Raw genomic sequence first — 14,528 nt, 5'->3', positions numbered from 1 at the left:
TTACTAATTCCTTTTAAGAACTGAAGCATTAATGAGTACTAGCTTAGCGCCCGCAGCTTCACTCGTGTAATCTGTATGGTCTGCACAGATATTTGTTCGTTTTCTTTAATGAAATTTTTATGTTGTTCACAAGTTGCATTACCTTCTAAGCTTTTCATCTTTATTAAGGTCATAGAAGCATAGTCTTTTCCGAATGTACTTTTGACTAAAAAGCACATCTGGTACCTGGAGTCCAAGGTTTCTGTTTACCATGCCTTTTGCGTTCTTGTGGTGATATTTCCATAGGAACTTTCATCCCCTAACACATATTTCTTTATATCTAAGAGAGCAGTGAAATACCAATTTCCATAGATTTAACTTTCAAAATTTTGTGATATAATGAAACACTTTCTTAATAATTTTCACTCCCTAAGAGGTTGTATTTCCGAAAACAGTGAAACACGTATTTTTTTTTAATTTCTAACAGAGAATCTAAGTGCAAATATTCATAGATTTAGCTTTTAAAATGTTCTAATGAAATAATTTCACAATACCTACACCCTCTCCAAATTTCAAGTTTCTATCCTTAGCGGTTTGAGCTGTGTGATGATGAGTCAGTGAATCAATCTCTTCCTAGGTTTCAGCCAAAATAATTTGCCCTTCTTTAGAAGCTATTGACACTAAATTATTGCATACCGAAGTTTGGCCATGTCAAGTATAAAACTATAGCACCGTAGTACCCAGTCATAAATCTACATTACTTAGCTGAAGAGTACCAGCGCAGCCCTCTCGACCTACCGACCTCGTCCGCGCAGTGGAGCGTATTGTTTCTCTTCAGCTAAGTAATGTATATTTATGACAGGGTACTACAGTGCTATAGTTTTATACTTGACATGGCCAAACTTTGGCATGCAATAGTTTAGTGCCAATAGCTTCTGAAGAAGGCAAAATTATTTTGGCTGAAACCTAGGTAAAATTGGTTTCTATTTGCAATTGAGACTGACGAGTTATATGTTTAATTATCACAGTTGCTGACAGAGCTGCGCGATGTTAAAAATTCTTCAATTTTCATAAATAGTAAAACATGCATTTTTTTTTGTTTCTAATCGAAAAGCCAAATACAAATTTCCATATATTTAGCTTAAAAATAGCTTCACTATGAAATATTTCCATAAAATATTTCACCCTATACTTCACCCCATTAGGCGTTGAATTAGCACTAAAAATATTTTAGTATTCTTTAATGATTATTTGTTTCCAAAAAGAATTCACCCACTGTTTCACCTCCGTAGGGACTAAATTTCCAAACCTGCTGAATCACATATTTCTTTACTTCTGACGGACAAAACAAATACCAGGTTTCGTAGGTTTGGCGTTAAAACTGTCTTAAGATATTTTCAAAAAATATTTCATCCCCTATTTCTCACTTTAAGAGTGGAGTTTCTAAAAATGCTTTCTTAAGCGAAGCCTACAATATAAGATCAACATCCTCTTGAAATTTCAAGTTTCCATCCTTAGCGGTTTGGGCTGCGGATGATGAATCAGAGAGTGAATGAATCAGTCAGTCGGTACATTGCCAATTATGTATAAAGATAAGTTTTCTATTAGAGATAACAAGATTTCTATAAAAAAAAACCAGGGAAATTGAGATAAAAGGACTTGCAGCTTTACTGTATGGTTAAATGATGATGGCGTCCTCTTGGGTGAAATATTCCGGAGGTAAAATAGTCCCCCATTCGGATCTCTGGGCGGGGACTACTCAGGAGGACGACGTTATTAGGAGAAAGAAAACTGGCGTTCTACGTTTTGGAAAGTGGAATGTCAGATCCCTTAATCGGGCAGGTACGTTAGAAAATTTAATACAATATTCTTCTTGAAATCTGAGGGTATTTTACCTTTCTCATACATCTTTCTCATCATATAGTAGAGGTTTGTCATGCCTGACTCTCCCAAAGCTATTAGAAGTTCTACTCCCGGGTACTTGTTTCGACTTAGGTCTTTCAGTGTTTTGTCAAATTCTTTACACAGTATCATATCTCCCATTTCATCTTCATCTACATCCTCCTCCATCTCCATAATATTCCCCTCAAGTACATCACCCCTGTATAGACCCTCTTCATACTCCTTCCACTTTCTGCTTTCCCTTCTTTGCTTAGGACTGGTTTTCCTTCTGAGCTCTTGATATTCATGATATTCATACAGGTGGTTCTCTTTTCTCCAAAGGTCTCTTTAATTTTCCTGTAGGCAGTATCTATCTTACCCCTAGCGATATATGCCTCTACACCCTTACATTTGTGCTCTAGCCATCCCTGCTTAGCACTACCTGTCGATCTCTTTTTTGAGACGTTTGTATTCCATTTCGCTTGCCTTATTTATTGTATTTTTATATTTTATACTTTCATCGATTCAATTTAATATCTCTTGCGTTATCCAAGGATTTTTACTAGCCCTCATCTTTTTACCTATTTGATCCTCTGCTGCCTTCACTATTTAGTCTCTCATAGCTACCCATTCTTATTCTTCTGTATTTCTTAATCCTGTTCCTTTTAGTCGTTCCCTAATGCTCTCTCTGAAACTCTCTACAAACTCTGGTTTTTTCAGTTTATCCAGGTCCTATCTTAAATTCCTACCTTTTTGCAGTTTCGTCAGTTTTAATCTACAGTTCATAACCAATAAATTGTGGTCAGAGTCCATATCTGCTCCTGGAAATATCTTAAAATTTAAAAACTGGTTCCGAAATCTGTCTTACCATTATACAAACAATCTGAAACCTTCCGGTGTCTCCAGGTCTATTCCACGTATACAACCTTCTTTCATGATTCTTAAACCAAGTGTTAGCTATGATTAAATTATGCTCTGTGCAAAATTCTACCAGACGGCTTCCTCTTTCGCTCCTTTCTCCCAGTCCACTTTCACACAGTACTTTTCCCTAGTCTCGTTTTCCTACTATCGAATTCCAGTCCCCGATAACTATTAAATTTTCGTCTCCTTAACTATCTGAATAATTTCTTTTATGACAGTATACATTTCTTCAATCTCTTCATCTGCAGAGCTAGTTGACATCTAAACTTGTGCTACTGTGGTAGTCGTGGGCTTCGTGTCTATATTGGCCACAATAATGCTTTCACTATGCTGTTTGTAGTAGCTTACCCGCATTCCTATTTTTTAAATCATTATTAAACCTACTCCTGCATTACCCCTATTTGATTTTGTATTTATAACCCTGTATTCACCTAACCAGAAGTCTTGTTCCTCCTGCCACCGAACTTCACTAATTCCCACTATACCTAACTTAAACCTATCTATTTCCCTTTTTAAATTTTCTAACCTACCTGCCCGATTAAGGGATCTGACATTCCACTTTCCAATACGTAGTACGCCAGTTTTCGTTCTCCTAATAACGTCGTCCTCCTGAGTAGTCCCCGCCCATAGATCCGAATGGGAGACTATTTTACCTCCGGAATATTTTACTCAAGAGGACGCCATCATCATTTAACCATACAGTAAAGCTGCATTTCCTCGAGAAAAATTACGACTGTAGTTTCCCCTTGCTTTCAGCCGTTGGCAGTACCAGCACAGCAAGGCCGTTTTGGTTAATGTTACAAGGCCAGCTCAGTCAATCATCCACACTGTTGCCCCTGCAACTACTGAAAAGGCTACTGCCCCTCTTCAGGAACCACTTGTTTTTCTGCCCTCTCAAGAGATACCCCTCCGTTGTGGCTGCACCTACGGCATGGCTATCTGTATCGCTGAGGCACGCAAGCCTTCTCACCAACGGCAAGGTCCAAGGTTCATGGGAAGCGGGGTTAGCAATGAGTTACTTTTATCTCAATTCCAAAGAAATCATGTGTTTACAGGTGTGAAAATTGTCGAACTAGCAGTTTAATAAGTCGCGGCTGCAAAATACTAATACGAAGTCTTTACAGGCGAATGGCGAAACGTAGAAACGACCTCGGGAAGATCAGTTTGGATTCCATAGAAATGTTGAACCACGCGAGGTAATACTGGCCCTACAACTAGCCGGCCAAAGTGGCCGAGCGGTTCTAGGCGCTGCAGTCTGGAACGGCGAGACCGCTATGGGCGCAGGTTCGAATACTGCCTCGGGCATGGATGTGTGTGATGTCCTTAGTTAGTTTAACTAGTTCTAAGTTCTAGGGGACTAATGACCTCAGAAGTTGAGTCCCATAGTGCTCAGAGCCATTTGAACCATTTTTGACCCTACAACTAATCTTAGAAAATAGGTTAAGGAAAGGCAAATCTACGTTTCTAGCACTTGAAGACTTAGAAAAAGCTTTTGACGATGTTGACTGGAATACTCTCTTTCAAATTCTGAAGGTGGCAGGGGTGAAATACAGGAAGCAAAAGGCAGTTTGTACAGAAACCAGATGGCAGTTATAAGAGTCGTGGGGCACGAAAGAGAAGCAGTGGTTGAGAGGGGAGTGAAACAGGATTGTAGCCTATGCCCGATGTTATTGAGTGTGTATATCGAGCAAGCAGTAAAGGAAATAAAAGAAAAATATGGAGTAGGTATTAAAATCCATGGAGAAAAAAAAAACTTAGAGGTTTGCCGATGACTTTGTAATTCTGTCAGAGGCAACAAAGGACCTGGAAGATCAATGGAATGGAATGGACAGTGTCTTGAAAGGAGAATATAAGATGAACATCAACAAAAGCAAAACGTGAATAATGGAATGTAGTCGAATTAAATCTGTTGGTGTTGAGGGAATTAGATTAGGAAATGAGTTTTGCTATTTGGGGAGCGAAATAACTGATGATGGTCGAAGTAGGGAGGATATAAAATGTAGGCTGGCAATGGCATGATAGCCTTCCTGAAGAAGAGAAATTTGTTAATATCGAGTATAGACTTAAGTGTCAGGAAGTCTTTTCTGATAGTATTTGTATGGAGTGTAGTCTTGTATGGAAGTGAAACATGGACGGTAAATAGTTTAGACAAGAAGAGAATAGAAGTTTTCGAAATGTGGTGATGCAGAAGAATGCTGAGATTAGGTGGGTAGATCAGGTAACTAATGAGGAGGTACTAGACAGAATTGGGGAGAAGAAGAATTTGTGGCACAACCTGACTAGAAGAAGAGATAGGTTGGAAGGACACAATCTGAGGCGTCAAGGGATCATCAGTTTAGTATTGGAGGGAAGCGTGGAGTGTAAAAATCGTAGAGCGAGACGAAGTAATGAGTACTCTAAACAGATTCAGAAGACTGTAGGTTGCAGTAGTTACTCAGAGACGAAGAAGCTTGCACAGGATAGAATAGCATGGAGAGCTGTATCAAACCAATCTCTGGACTGAAGACCACAACAGGTGCTAGAAAAACTCGAAAATAGCATTAATATATGATAAATGCTGTTAGTTATAATATGTGAGCCGCGCCGCCAATCGATAGGTCGCAGCGAAGGCAGGGTCTCTCTCTGTGAGTTCGGGGGTCGGACAGGGAGAACGTTGCCAAGGAGCAGAGCCGGAAGCGGGTTGCAATTCTACTCGGTGTTAGCTCGAGTGGCTCCGTGTTCTGGGTCCGGAGTATGTCGCCGGAGTCTTTGTTTCGTGCACGCGGGGCGTACTTACCGTGTAGATAAGTACCATTCGACTTTGACGGATCAGAATGGGGCCGGCCGCACAGAGTAAGCCGCCTGACGTTCGCCGCCAAGGCAGGTTACTGTGGACAGCGGTCAGCAGTGCGGGATCCCTACCCCTGTGGGAAAGTGGCCGTCACATCCAGGTCAACTTGTGTTTTCTGACACCTTGTCGGACACTTATTCCTTGGTGCGTCCAGTTCCTCCAGTCTCTTCAGTGTATTTCTTGATGTGTATTTCTAGTTTCCACGATTATTTTGGCTTTTAAGAATTGTTCCCCTTAAAATTTTGTGGTTTATAAAAGAACTCTGTAACGCATTCCTTACTTCCACTTCGGAGCTACGTCTAGACGATGTTCAAAAAAAAATGTTCAAACATGTATGAAATCTTATGGGACTTAACTGCTAAGGTCATCAGTCCCTAAGCTTACACACTACTTAACCTAAAGTATTCTAAGGACAAACACACACACCCATGCCCGAGGGAGGACTCGAACCTCCGCCGGGACCAGCCGCACAGTCCATGACTGCAGCGCATTAGACCGCTCGGGTAATCCCGCGCGCGGACGATGTTCGACTGCTTGGGAACATGAGAGGATGCATACCTATCGCCAAGGTTCTACTCGGTCATTTCTGTCCATCATGAGAGAGGATCGGCGTATTATGCACCATACGCTATGTAGCTTCTCGCATCTGCGTCTGCCATCCGAGAACAAGAGTCACTTCAACATTCTGTGTCATCCCGTAGTACTGGTCGCAGATTAGCACCAGTCGGACTAGGGAATTACCGACCCATGCGTAGGCTGCTGTTGACACAATTTCACAAACTGCTGCTTCTGAAGTGGGGCCGTGACTGTGAAGGGTTGACTGCTAGCCGGCCGTTTGGCCGAGCGGTTCTAGGCGCTTCAGTCCGGAACCGCGCTGCTGCTACGATCGCAGTTTCGAATCCTGCCTCGGGCATGGATGTCTGTGATGTCCTTAGGTTAGTTAGGTTTAAGTAGTTCTAAGTCTAGGGAACTGATACCTCAGATGTTAAGTCCCTTAGTGCTTAGTGCCTTTTTTCCTTTTTCTTTTTTTTTTTTTTCATCGTGTGAGGATCCATCGGGTATGATTTCAGGCCACAGATAGTAGCGATTGAGGGACCTTTGCAGACACAAAGGAACAACACGATCATCTTGTGTCCTCATATACACCTCTCATGCGACTGTATCGAGGTGCCATTTTTCAACAGGACAATGCTCGTCCACACATGGTACATGTCTCGGATCTGTCCAAGTTCCAGTATCTGTGACGTCAAGGACCAGTTACAATTGTTGTGGGCTACCTTGGCTCAGGAGAAGATACAAAGGCTTCATGACATGCTTCTCGAGCGAATCAGTACATGTGTCCAGGCCAGAGGGGTGCAACGTCATTCTGGAAAGTGGGCTCATAGTGCCACGATCTTTGTAAATTGAACTCAATACTCTAATCACTGAAATAACATCACAGACTCTCACGACTCCTGAAATTCCATTTTATTTGCCTCTCACACGATGGGTGAGGCAGTGTACCCTTATTTTTCGTACGGTGATATTGACGTTACATCGGGAATAAATTAAAGTGGCTAAACAGCCCAAATCGGTTTCATTAAAATAAATCAGCCTACTTAGTTTTTTAAATCACTCTCGGTTTTTTGAAGCCGAAGGACGTACCTCAGAACGTCATGGGTAGGTACAATGTCTGTACTTATGCAGAGTCTGTATCTTAACATTACAATGCCCTTCAGACATGTAGGAAAAGACACCGTTCTGACGATTGAAGCTGTGGTAAATATTAGGAAATGGATTGGCATTTTGCGAATCCGAATTGACGTCAGCTACTTGCGACACATGGAAATTAGTGCCTGACCGGGATTGAAACCTGGATTTCTCAAGTATAGGGAGAGGTCGCCTTAACAAGTTCTACTGTCCGATCACGCCTCCCAGACCGATCCAACATATGTCACTGAGCCCACAACCCATACGCTCGCAATTTCGTGATTCCTGCACAGGCAGAAGCAAATACTTTATCGTTATTTTAGCCCGTAGAGGCATGGATACGCCATGGATGGCTACAGTGTCTCTGTACACCGTCTGTATTTTCACATTTGTATTTCTCACATTACAATGTGCTTCAGACATGCATGCATGCGATAAGCGGGAAATCCGGGTTCGAGTTTCAGTCCGGCACAAATTTTCATTTGTTGCCAAAAGCTGACGTAAATATGGATTCGCAAAATGCGGCCCCCTTTAGTAATATTACCTATTTGGGAGTTTAAGTGTAAACTATTACACCCTGCAATTGACAGTAAAATGGTTGCATCTCGGAATCTTCCTGTATGCAGCGAGGTGCCAAACCGCAATAGAATGAGTGTGTAGAAGTTACGAATGATTAACCCTGTCTTCCATCTCCCTATCAGAGGTCAGAAGAAGATTATTAGGATAAAACCCATGGTGACTGCCGCAAGATCATTGCGTAGCAAATGGCGGGTGCCGCTCATAGCCAGGATCATACGAATTACAAGGGTTGGACAAAAGCATAGAAGCACTAAAAACAGAACACATGACCATACCTTACATAAGGCGTAGGGAAACCGTTGGCATTCACAATAGCTTCCACTCATCTCGGAATAGATAAACACAGGTACTGCATGTTTTTAATGGAAACATTAGGCGACTGCTCCTGCAAAATAAACGCAAGTTCAGATAACGCTGATGGAGGTGCTTCCTAGTGGTGATGACATCGTTTCCGAGCCACCACAGGATGCCTCGCCTGTTGGGCCAGTGGCCGATTCTCCGGCAAGGTCCCGACAGTCACAGAGGGCGGGCCTATTGGTTATAGGGAGCTCCAACGTTAGGCGGGTTATGGAGCCCCTCAGGAAAATAGCGGGTAGGTCGGGGAAGAATGCCAGTGTGCACTCGGTGTGCTTGCCTGGGGGTCTCGTCCGTAATGTGGAGGAGGCCCTTCCGGCAGCTATTGAACGCACTGGGTGTGACCGGCTGCAGATAGTAGCACATGTTGGAACGAATGACGCCTGCCGCTTGGGTTCTGAGGCCATCCTTGGTTCCTTCCGGCGGCTGGCTGATTTGGTGAAGACAACCAGCATCGCACGCGGAGTGCAAGCTGAGCTTAATATCTGCAGCATAGTGCCCAGAGTCGATCGCGGTCCTCTGGTTTGGAGCCGTGTGGAGGGTCTAAACCAGAGGCTCAGACGACTCTGCGACTATAATGGTTGCAAATTCATCGACCTCCGTTATTGGGTGGAGAACTGTAGGGCCCCCCTAGACAGGTCAGGCGTGCACTACACACCGGAAGCAGCTACTAGGGTAGCAGAGTACGTGTGGCGTGCACACGGGGGTTTTTTAGGTTAGAGGGACCCCCCCTTGGGCGAAACGATAAAATACCTGACGGCTTACCAGAGAGGACATTATCATCGTTGATAAAGAACGTCCGTCCTCAGAGACCAAAAACAGGAAAAGTTAACGTAATATTGGTAAACTGCAGGAGTATCCAGGGCAAGGTTCCTGAATTAGTATCTCTTATTGAAGGAAATAGTGCGCATATAGTATTAGGAACGGAAAGTTGGTTAAAACCGGAAGTGAACAGTAACGAAATCCTAGACACAGAATGGAATATATACCGCAAGGATAGGATAAACGCCAATGGTGGAGGAGTATTTATAGCAGTAAGGAATTCAATAATATCCAGTGAAGTTATTAGCGAATGCGAATGTGAAATAATCTGGGTTAAGCTAAGTATCAAAGGTGGGTCAGATATGATAGTCGGATGCTTCTATAGACCACCTGCATCAGCAACCGTAGTAGTTGAGCGCCTCAGAGAGAACCTGCAGAACGTCGTGAAGAAGTTTCGTGATCATACTATTGTAATAGGGGGAGACTTCAATCTACCAGGTATAGAATGGGATAGTCACACAATCAGAACTGGAGCCAGGGACAGAGACTCTTGTGACATTATCCTGACTGCCTTGTCCGAGAATTACTTCGAGCAGATAGTTAGAGAACCAACTCGTGAAGCTAACGTTTTAGACCTCATAGCAACAAATAGACCGGAACTTTTCGACTCCGTGAATGTAGAAGAGGGTATCAGTGATCATAAGTCAGTGGTTGCATCAATGACTACAAGTGTAATAAGAAATGCCAAGAAAGGAAGGAAAATATATCTGCTTAACAAGAGTGATAGGGCACAAATCGCAGAATATCTGAGTGACCACCATCAAACGTTCATTTCTGAGGAAGAGGATGTGGAACAAAAATGGAAAAAATTCAGAAACATCGTCCAGTACGCCTTAGATAAGTTCGTACCGACTAAGGTCCAAAGCGAGGGGAAAGATCCACCGTGGTATAACAATCATGTACGAAAGGTACTACGGAAACAAAGAAAGCTTCATCATAGGTTTAAGAGTAGTCGAATCATAGCTGATAAGGAAAAGCTGAACGAAGCGAAAAAGAGCGTAAAGAGAGCAATGAGAGAAGCATTCAACGAATTCGAACATAAAACATTGGCAAACAATCTAAACAAGAACCCTAAAAAGTTTTGGTCATATGTAAAATCGGTAAGCGGATCTAAATCCCCTATTCAGTCACTCGTTGACCACGATGGCACCGAAACAGAGGACGACCGAAGAAAGGCAGAAATACTGAATTCAGTGTTCCGAAACTGTTTCACTGCGGAAAATCGTAACACGGTCCCTGACTTCAGCCGTCGCACGGACGCCAAAATGGAAAATATTGAAATAAACGATATCGGAATTGAAAAACAACTGCTATCACTTAGTAGCGGAAAAGCATCCGGACCAGACGAGATACCCTTAAGATTCTACAGTGATTATGCTAAAGAACTTGCCCCCTTTCTATCAGCAATTTATCGTAGATCGCTGGAAGAACGTAAAGTACCTAGCGACTGGAAGAAAGCGCAGGTCGTTCCCATTTTCAAGAAGGGTCATAAATCAGATGCGAATAATTATAGGCCTATTTCGCTTACGTCAATCTGTTGTAGAATAATGGAACATGTTTTGTGTTCTCGTATTATGACGTTCTTAGATAATACAAATCTCCTTCATCATAACCAACATGGATTCCGCAAACAGAGATCATGTGAAACTCAGCTCGCCCTATTTGCCCAAGAAATTCACAGTGCCGTAGACACTGGCGAGCAGATTGATGCCGTATTCCTGGACTTCAGGAAGGCATTTGATACGGTTCCGCACTTACGTTTAATGAAAAAAATACGAGCTTACGGAATATCGGACCAGGTTTGTGATTGGATTCAGGATTTCCTAGAAGAAAGAACACAACATGTCATTCTTAACGGTTCAAAATCTGCAGATGTAGAGGTAATTTCGGGAGTACCGCAAGGAAGCGTGATAGGACCTTTATTGTTTACAATATACATAAATGACTTAGTTGACAACATCGGTAGCTCCGTGAGGCTATTTGCAGATGACACGGTTGTCTACAAGAAAGTAGCAACATCAGAAGACTCGTACGTACTCCAGGAAGACCTGCAGAGGATTAATGCATGGTGCGACAGCTGGCAGCTTTCCCTAAACGTAGATAAATGTAATATAATGCGCATACATAGGGGCAGAAATCCATTCCAGTACGATTATGCCATAGGTGGTAAATCATTGGAAGCGGTAACGACCGTAAAATACTTAGGAGTTACTATCCGGAGCGATCTGAAGTGGAATGATCACATAAAACAAATAGTGGGAAAAGCAGGCGCCAGGTTGAGATTCATAGGAAGAATTCTAAGAAAATGTGACTCATCGACGAAAGAAGTAGCTTACAAAACGCTTGTTCGTCCGATTCTTGAGTATTGCTCATCAGTATGGGACCCTTACCAGATTGGATTAATAGAAGAGATAGACATGATCCAGCGAAAAGCAGCGCGATTCGTCATGGGGACATTTAGTCAGCGCGAGAGCGTTACGGAGATGCTGAACAAGCTCCAGTGGCGGACACTTCAAGAAAGGCGTTACGCAATACGGAGAGGTTTATTATCGAAATTACGAGAGAGCACATTCCGGGAAGAGATGGGCAACATATTACTACCGCCCACATATATCTCGCGTAATGATCACAACGAAAAGATCCGAGAAATTAGAGCAAATACGGAGACTTACAAGCAGTCGTTCTTCCCACGCACAATTCGTGAATGGAACAGGGAAGGGGGGATCAGATAGTGGTACAATAAGTACCCTCCGCCACACACCGTAAGGTGGCTCGCGGAGTATAGATGTAGATGTAGATGTAGATGATCACGAACCTACTCTCCAAAGTAGATCACAAAGGCTCAATAACATTGAGATGTGGTGACTGGGGTGGCTACTGGAGATGCGACAGTTCATCCTCGTGCTCACAAAACCAGTCCCGGATGTACGACATGCGCCTTGGAATACAGCATCACCATTATGGAAGGAACACTGTCCCATGGAATGGACCTGATCAGCCAAAATGGTCACATAATCGTTGGCAGTAATGCGACCTTACTGAATAACCATGGGACCCTTGGAATATCAGGATATGGTTGCCCAAATCATCACCGAATCCCTGCCACGTTTCACTCTTGGGATGTAAACTGAGCCAGAGGTTGAAAACAGTGTAAAAAAAAAGGTGTCTTTCATCGCTCCTTAGTCAAGGTTTCATGGATTCGGCACCAAGTTTGCTTGTTACTGGTATTTTCATCACAGATGAGTGACTTTGTAATTCCAGTGTGCCGTGAAATTCCCTGCTTATGGAGCTCCCTCCGTGTCAAAAATATGGTTCAAATGGCTCTGAGCACTATGGGACTTAACATCAAAGGTCATCAGTCCTCTAGAACTTAAACCTAACTAACCTAAGGACATCACACACATCCATGCCCGAGGCAGGATTCGAACCTGCGACCGTAGCGGTCGCGCGGTTCCAGACTGTAGCGTTTAGAGCCGCTCGGCCACTCCGGCCGGACCCTCCGTGTAGTTTTGGTGCTGACACGGTTCGTGAATGCGACATTCATTTCTGCAGTTACTTTTGCAGCTATCGTTCTCCTGTTTTTCTTCACAATCCTCTTGAATAGCCGTCCATCACGATTACTCAGAACACACTTTCGTCCGCGTTGCGCCTTGGATGATGTTTTTACGGTTTCCTTGTAAGAGGTATAGATCTTCGATACGGCGCCTCTTGAAACACCAATCACGTCGATCACCTTGGTTACAAAAGCACCCACTACACGAGCACCAACAATTTGCGCACGTTCGAATTCACTTAGCTCCGTCATAACGCAATCACAATTATACAGAACACGGTTCTGACACTCACAACGTATACAAAAGAAACTGTATGGCTCCAGAACGTTTTAGAGTCTCAAACATCTACGACGTATATATGCAGTCTGAAACGGCGACTGAAAGGTTCTACTAAGGCTGGGATTCGAACACGGCTCTCCTACTCAGTAGGCAGAGGCGCTAACCACTGCGCCACCCTACACAGTGGCTTTGCATAACCACACGGCCTACTTGGCACGCCTCTCTCTTCGATCCAGATTCCCATTCCCGCTTCAGTCCACTTGTTATTCCTCCTAAACTACAACGTATCAAGGATGTTGTACAAGCCGGCTGCGGTGGCCGAGCGGTTCTAGACGCTTCACTCCGGAACCGCTTGACTGCTACAGTCGCAGGTTCTAATCCTGCCTCGGGCTGGTTAGCACACTGGACTCGCATTCGGGAGGACGACGGTTCAATCCCGCGTCCGGCCATTCTGATTTAGGTTTTCCGTGATTTCCCTAAATCGCTTCAGGAAAATGCCGGAATGGTTCCTTTGAAAGGGCACGGCCGACTTCCTTTCCCGTTCTTCCTTAAACCGATCGATGACCTCGCAGTTTGGTCTCTTCCCCCAGAACAACCCAACCCTGCCTCGGGGATGGATGTGTGTGATGTCCTGAGGGCAGTTAGGTTTAAGTAGTTCTAAGTTCTAGGGGACTGATGACCTCAGATGTTAAGTTCCAGAGTGCTCAGAGCCATTTGAACCATTTGATGTTGTACGGGTTCTGTTAATTTTCAAATACAACAGCGTATCTTGCAGGTTTGCCTAGCTTCTGTATTTAAGCATCCATTTCTCGATGTTTATCTGCGTTTTTGTTCAACTCCTTATATCAGGATTTCATTATTTTTCTTCGCGACCATATCCCTTGTCTCCATGGGGTGGGCATGTTATTCCGGATCTGTCACCGCTAGTGGCAGGTGCGTGGCAGGATGCCCTTCCCGTCGCCACCGCTTCCAATCGGGACAGAAATTGTGTTCCCCACCGGGCTGCGTATTGTCTCGTGTGCAAGTTCGAGACGTTTTCGAAATGTTTTCGAATCGTGGAGCTAAGATGGGACATGGGTACCAGCCCGGTATTCCTGTAGTCGGAATGGGAACAGCGGTTTACTATTATTATTTCATTATTTTTATTACTAGGAGACTGTACTTACGCAGACGTTTGAGGGCTGGCGCAGCTGACGGAACGCCAGCCATCAGCAGCAGCAGCGGAAGCAGCAGAGCGCCGGGTAGGTAGGAGGCGTGGTGGGCCATGTCTTCTGGGCGCGTGGAGAGACACGCGCGCCGGCGCCCGCCGTGGCTTTATACGCGGCCGCGGGCCAGCCTCGCCTGGCAGCGGGCCACGGCAAGGCCACGCCGCGGCCGCCGCTGGGTGCGCCGCGCGCTTTCTTCCTCGAGGACGCGCCTCCTGCGACGCCGGGTCCGCCGGCGCGAGGACCGGCTCCCAGGCGGCCGCAGCCACCAGCCGGATGCTGCCCGCCGGCTCTTCTGGCATTTTCACAGTCCGCAGCTGCTTCTCTACAGTTGCAACAGCACAAGGGGGGAATGTTCGCCAGCCATAGGGAAAGTGTCCAAACCGATGCATCGCGCTCTGAGGTTTCAGTACAAAATCCATTGTGTGTGTCGGT

The 14,528-nt window shown here is 44.4% G+C and overlaps 1 protein-coding gene across 1 annotated transcript in view; it reads right to left on the bottom strand.

Annotated features, from left to right (window-relative positions):
• LOC126161842 (uncharacterized) overlaps nucleotides 1-14,176 on the bottom strand; it is a 65,019-nt gene extending 50,843 nt beyond the window's left edge. Inside the window, exon 1 of the mRNA XM_049917947.1 lies at nucleotides 14,055-14,176. Within this exon, the coding sequence (XP_049773904.1) occupies nucleotides 14,055-14,154 (100 nt within the window). The 5' untranslated portion in view covers nucleotides 14,155-14,176. The remainder of the gene's footprint in view (nucleotides 1-14,054) is intronic.
• Nucleotides 14,177-14,528: the final 352 nt, after the last annotated feature.

This window comes from Schistocerca cancellata, chromosome 2 (genome assembly GCF_023864275.1).
Source record: "Schistocerca cancellata isolate TAMUIC-IGC-003103 chromosome 2, iqSchCanc2.1, whole genome shotgun sequence".
Lineage (NCBI taxonomy): Eukaryota > Metazoa > Arthropoda > Insecta > Orthoptera > Acrididae > Schistocerca > Schistocerca cancellata.
The sequence above is the reverse complement of the archived record's forward strand: the minus strand, read 5'-3'. Positions and strand labels throughout refer to the sequence as shown.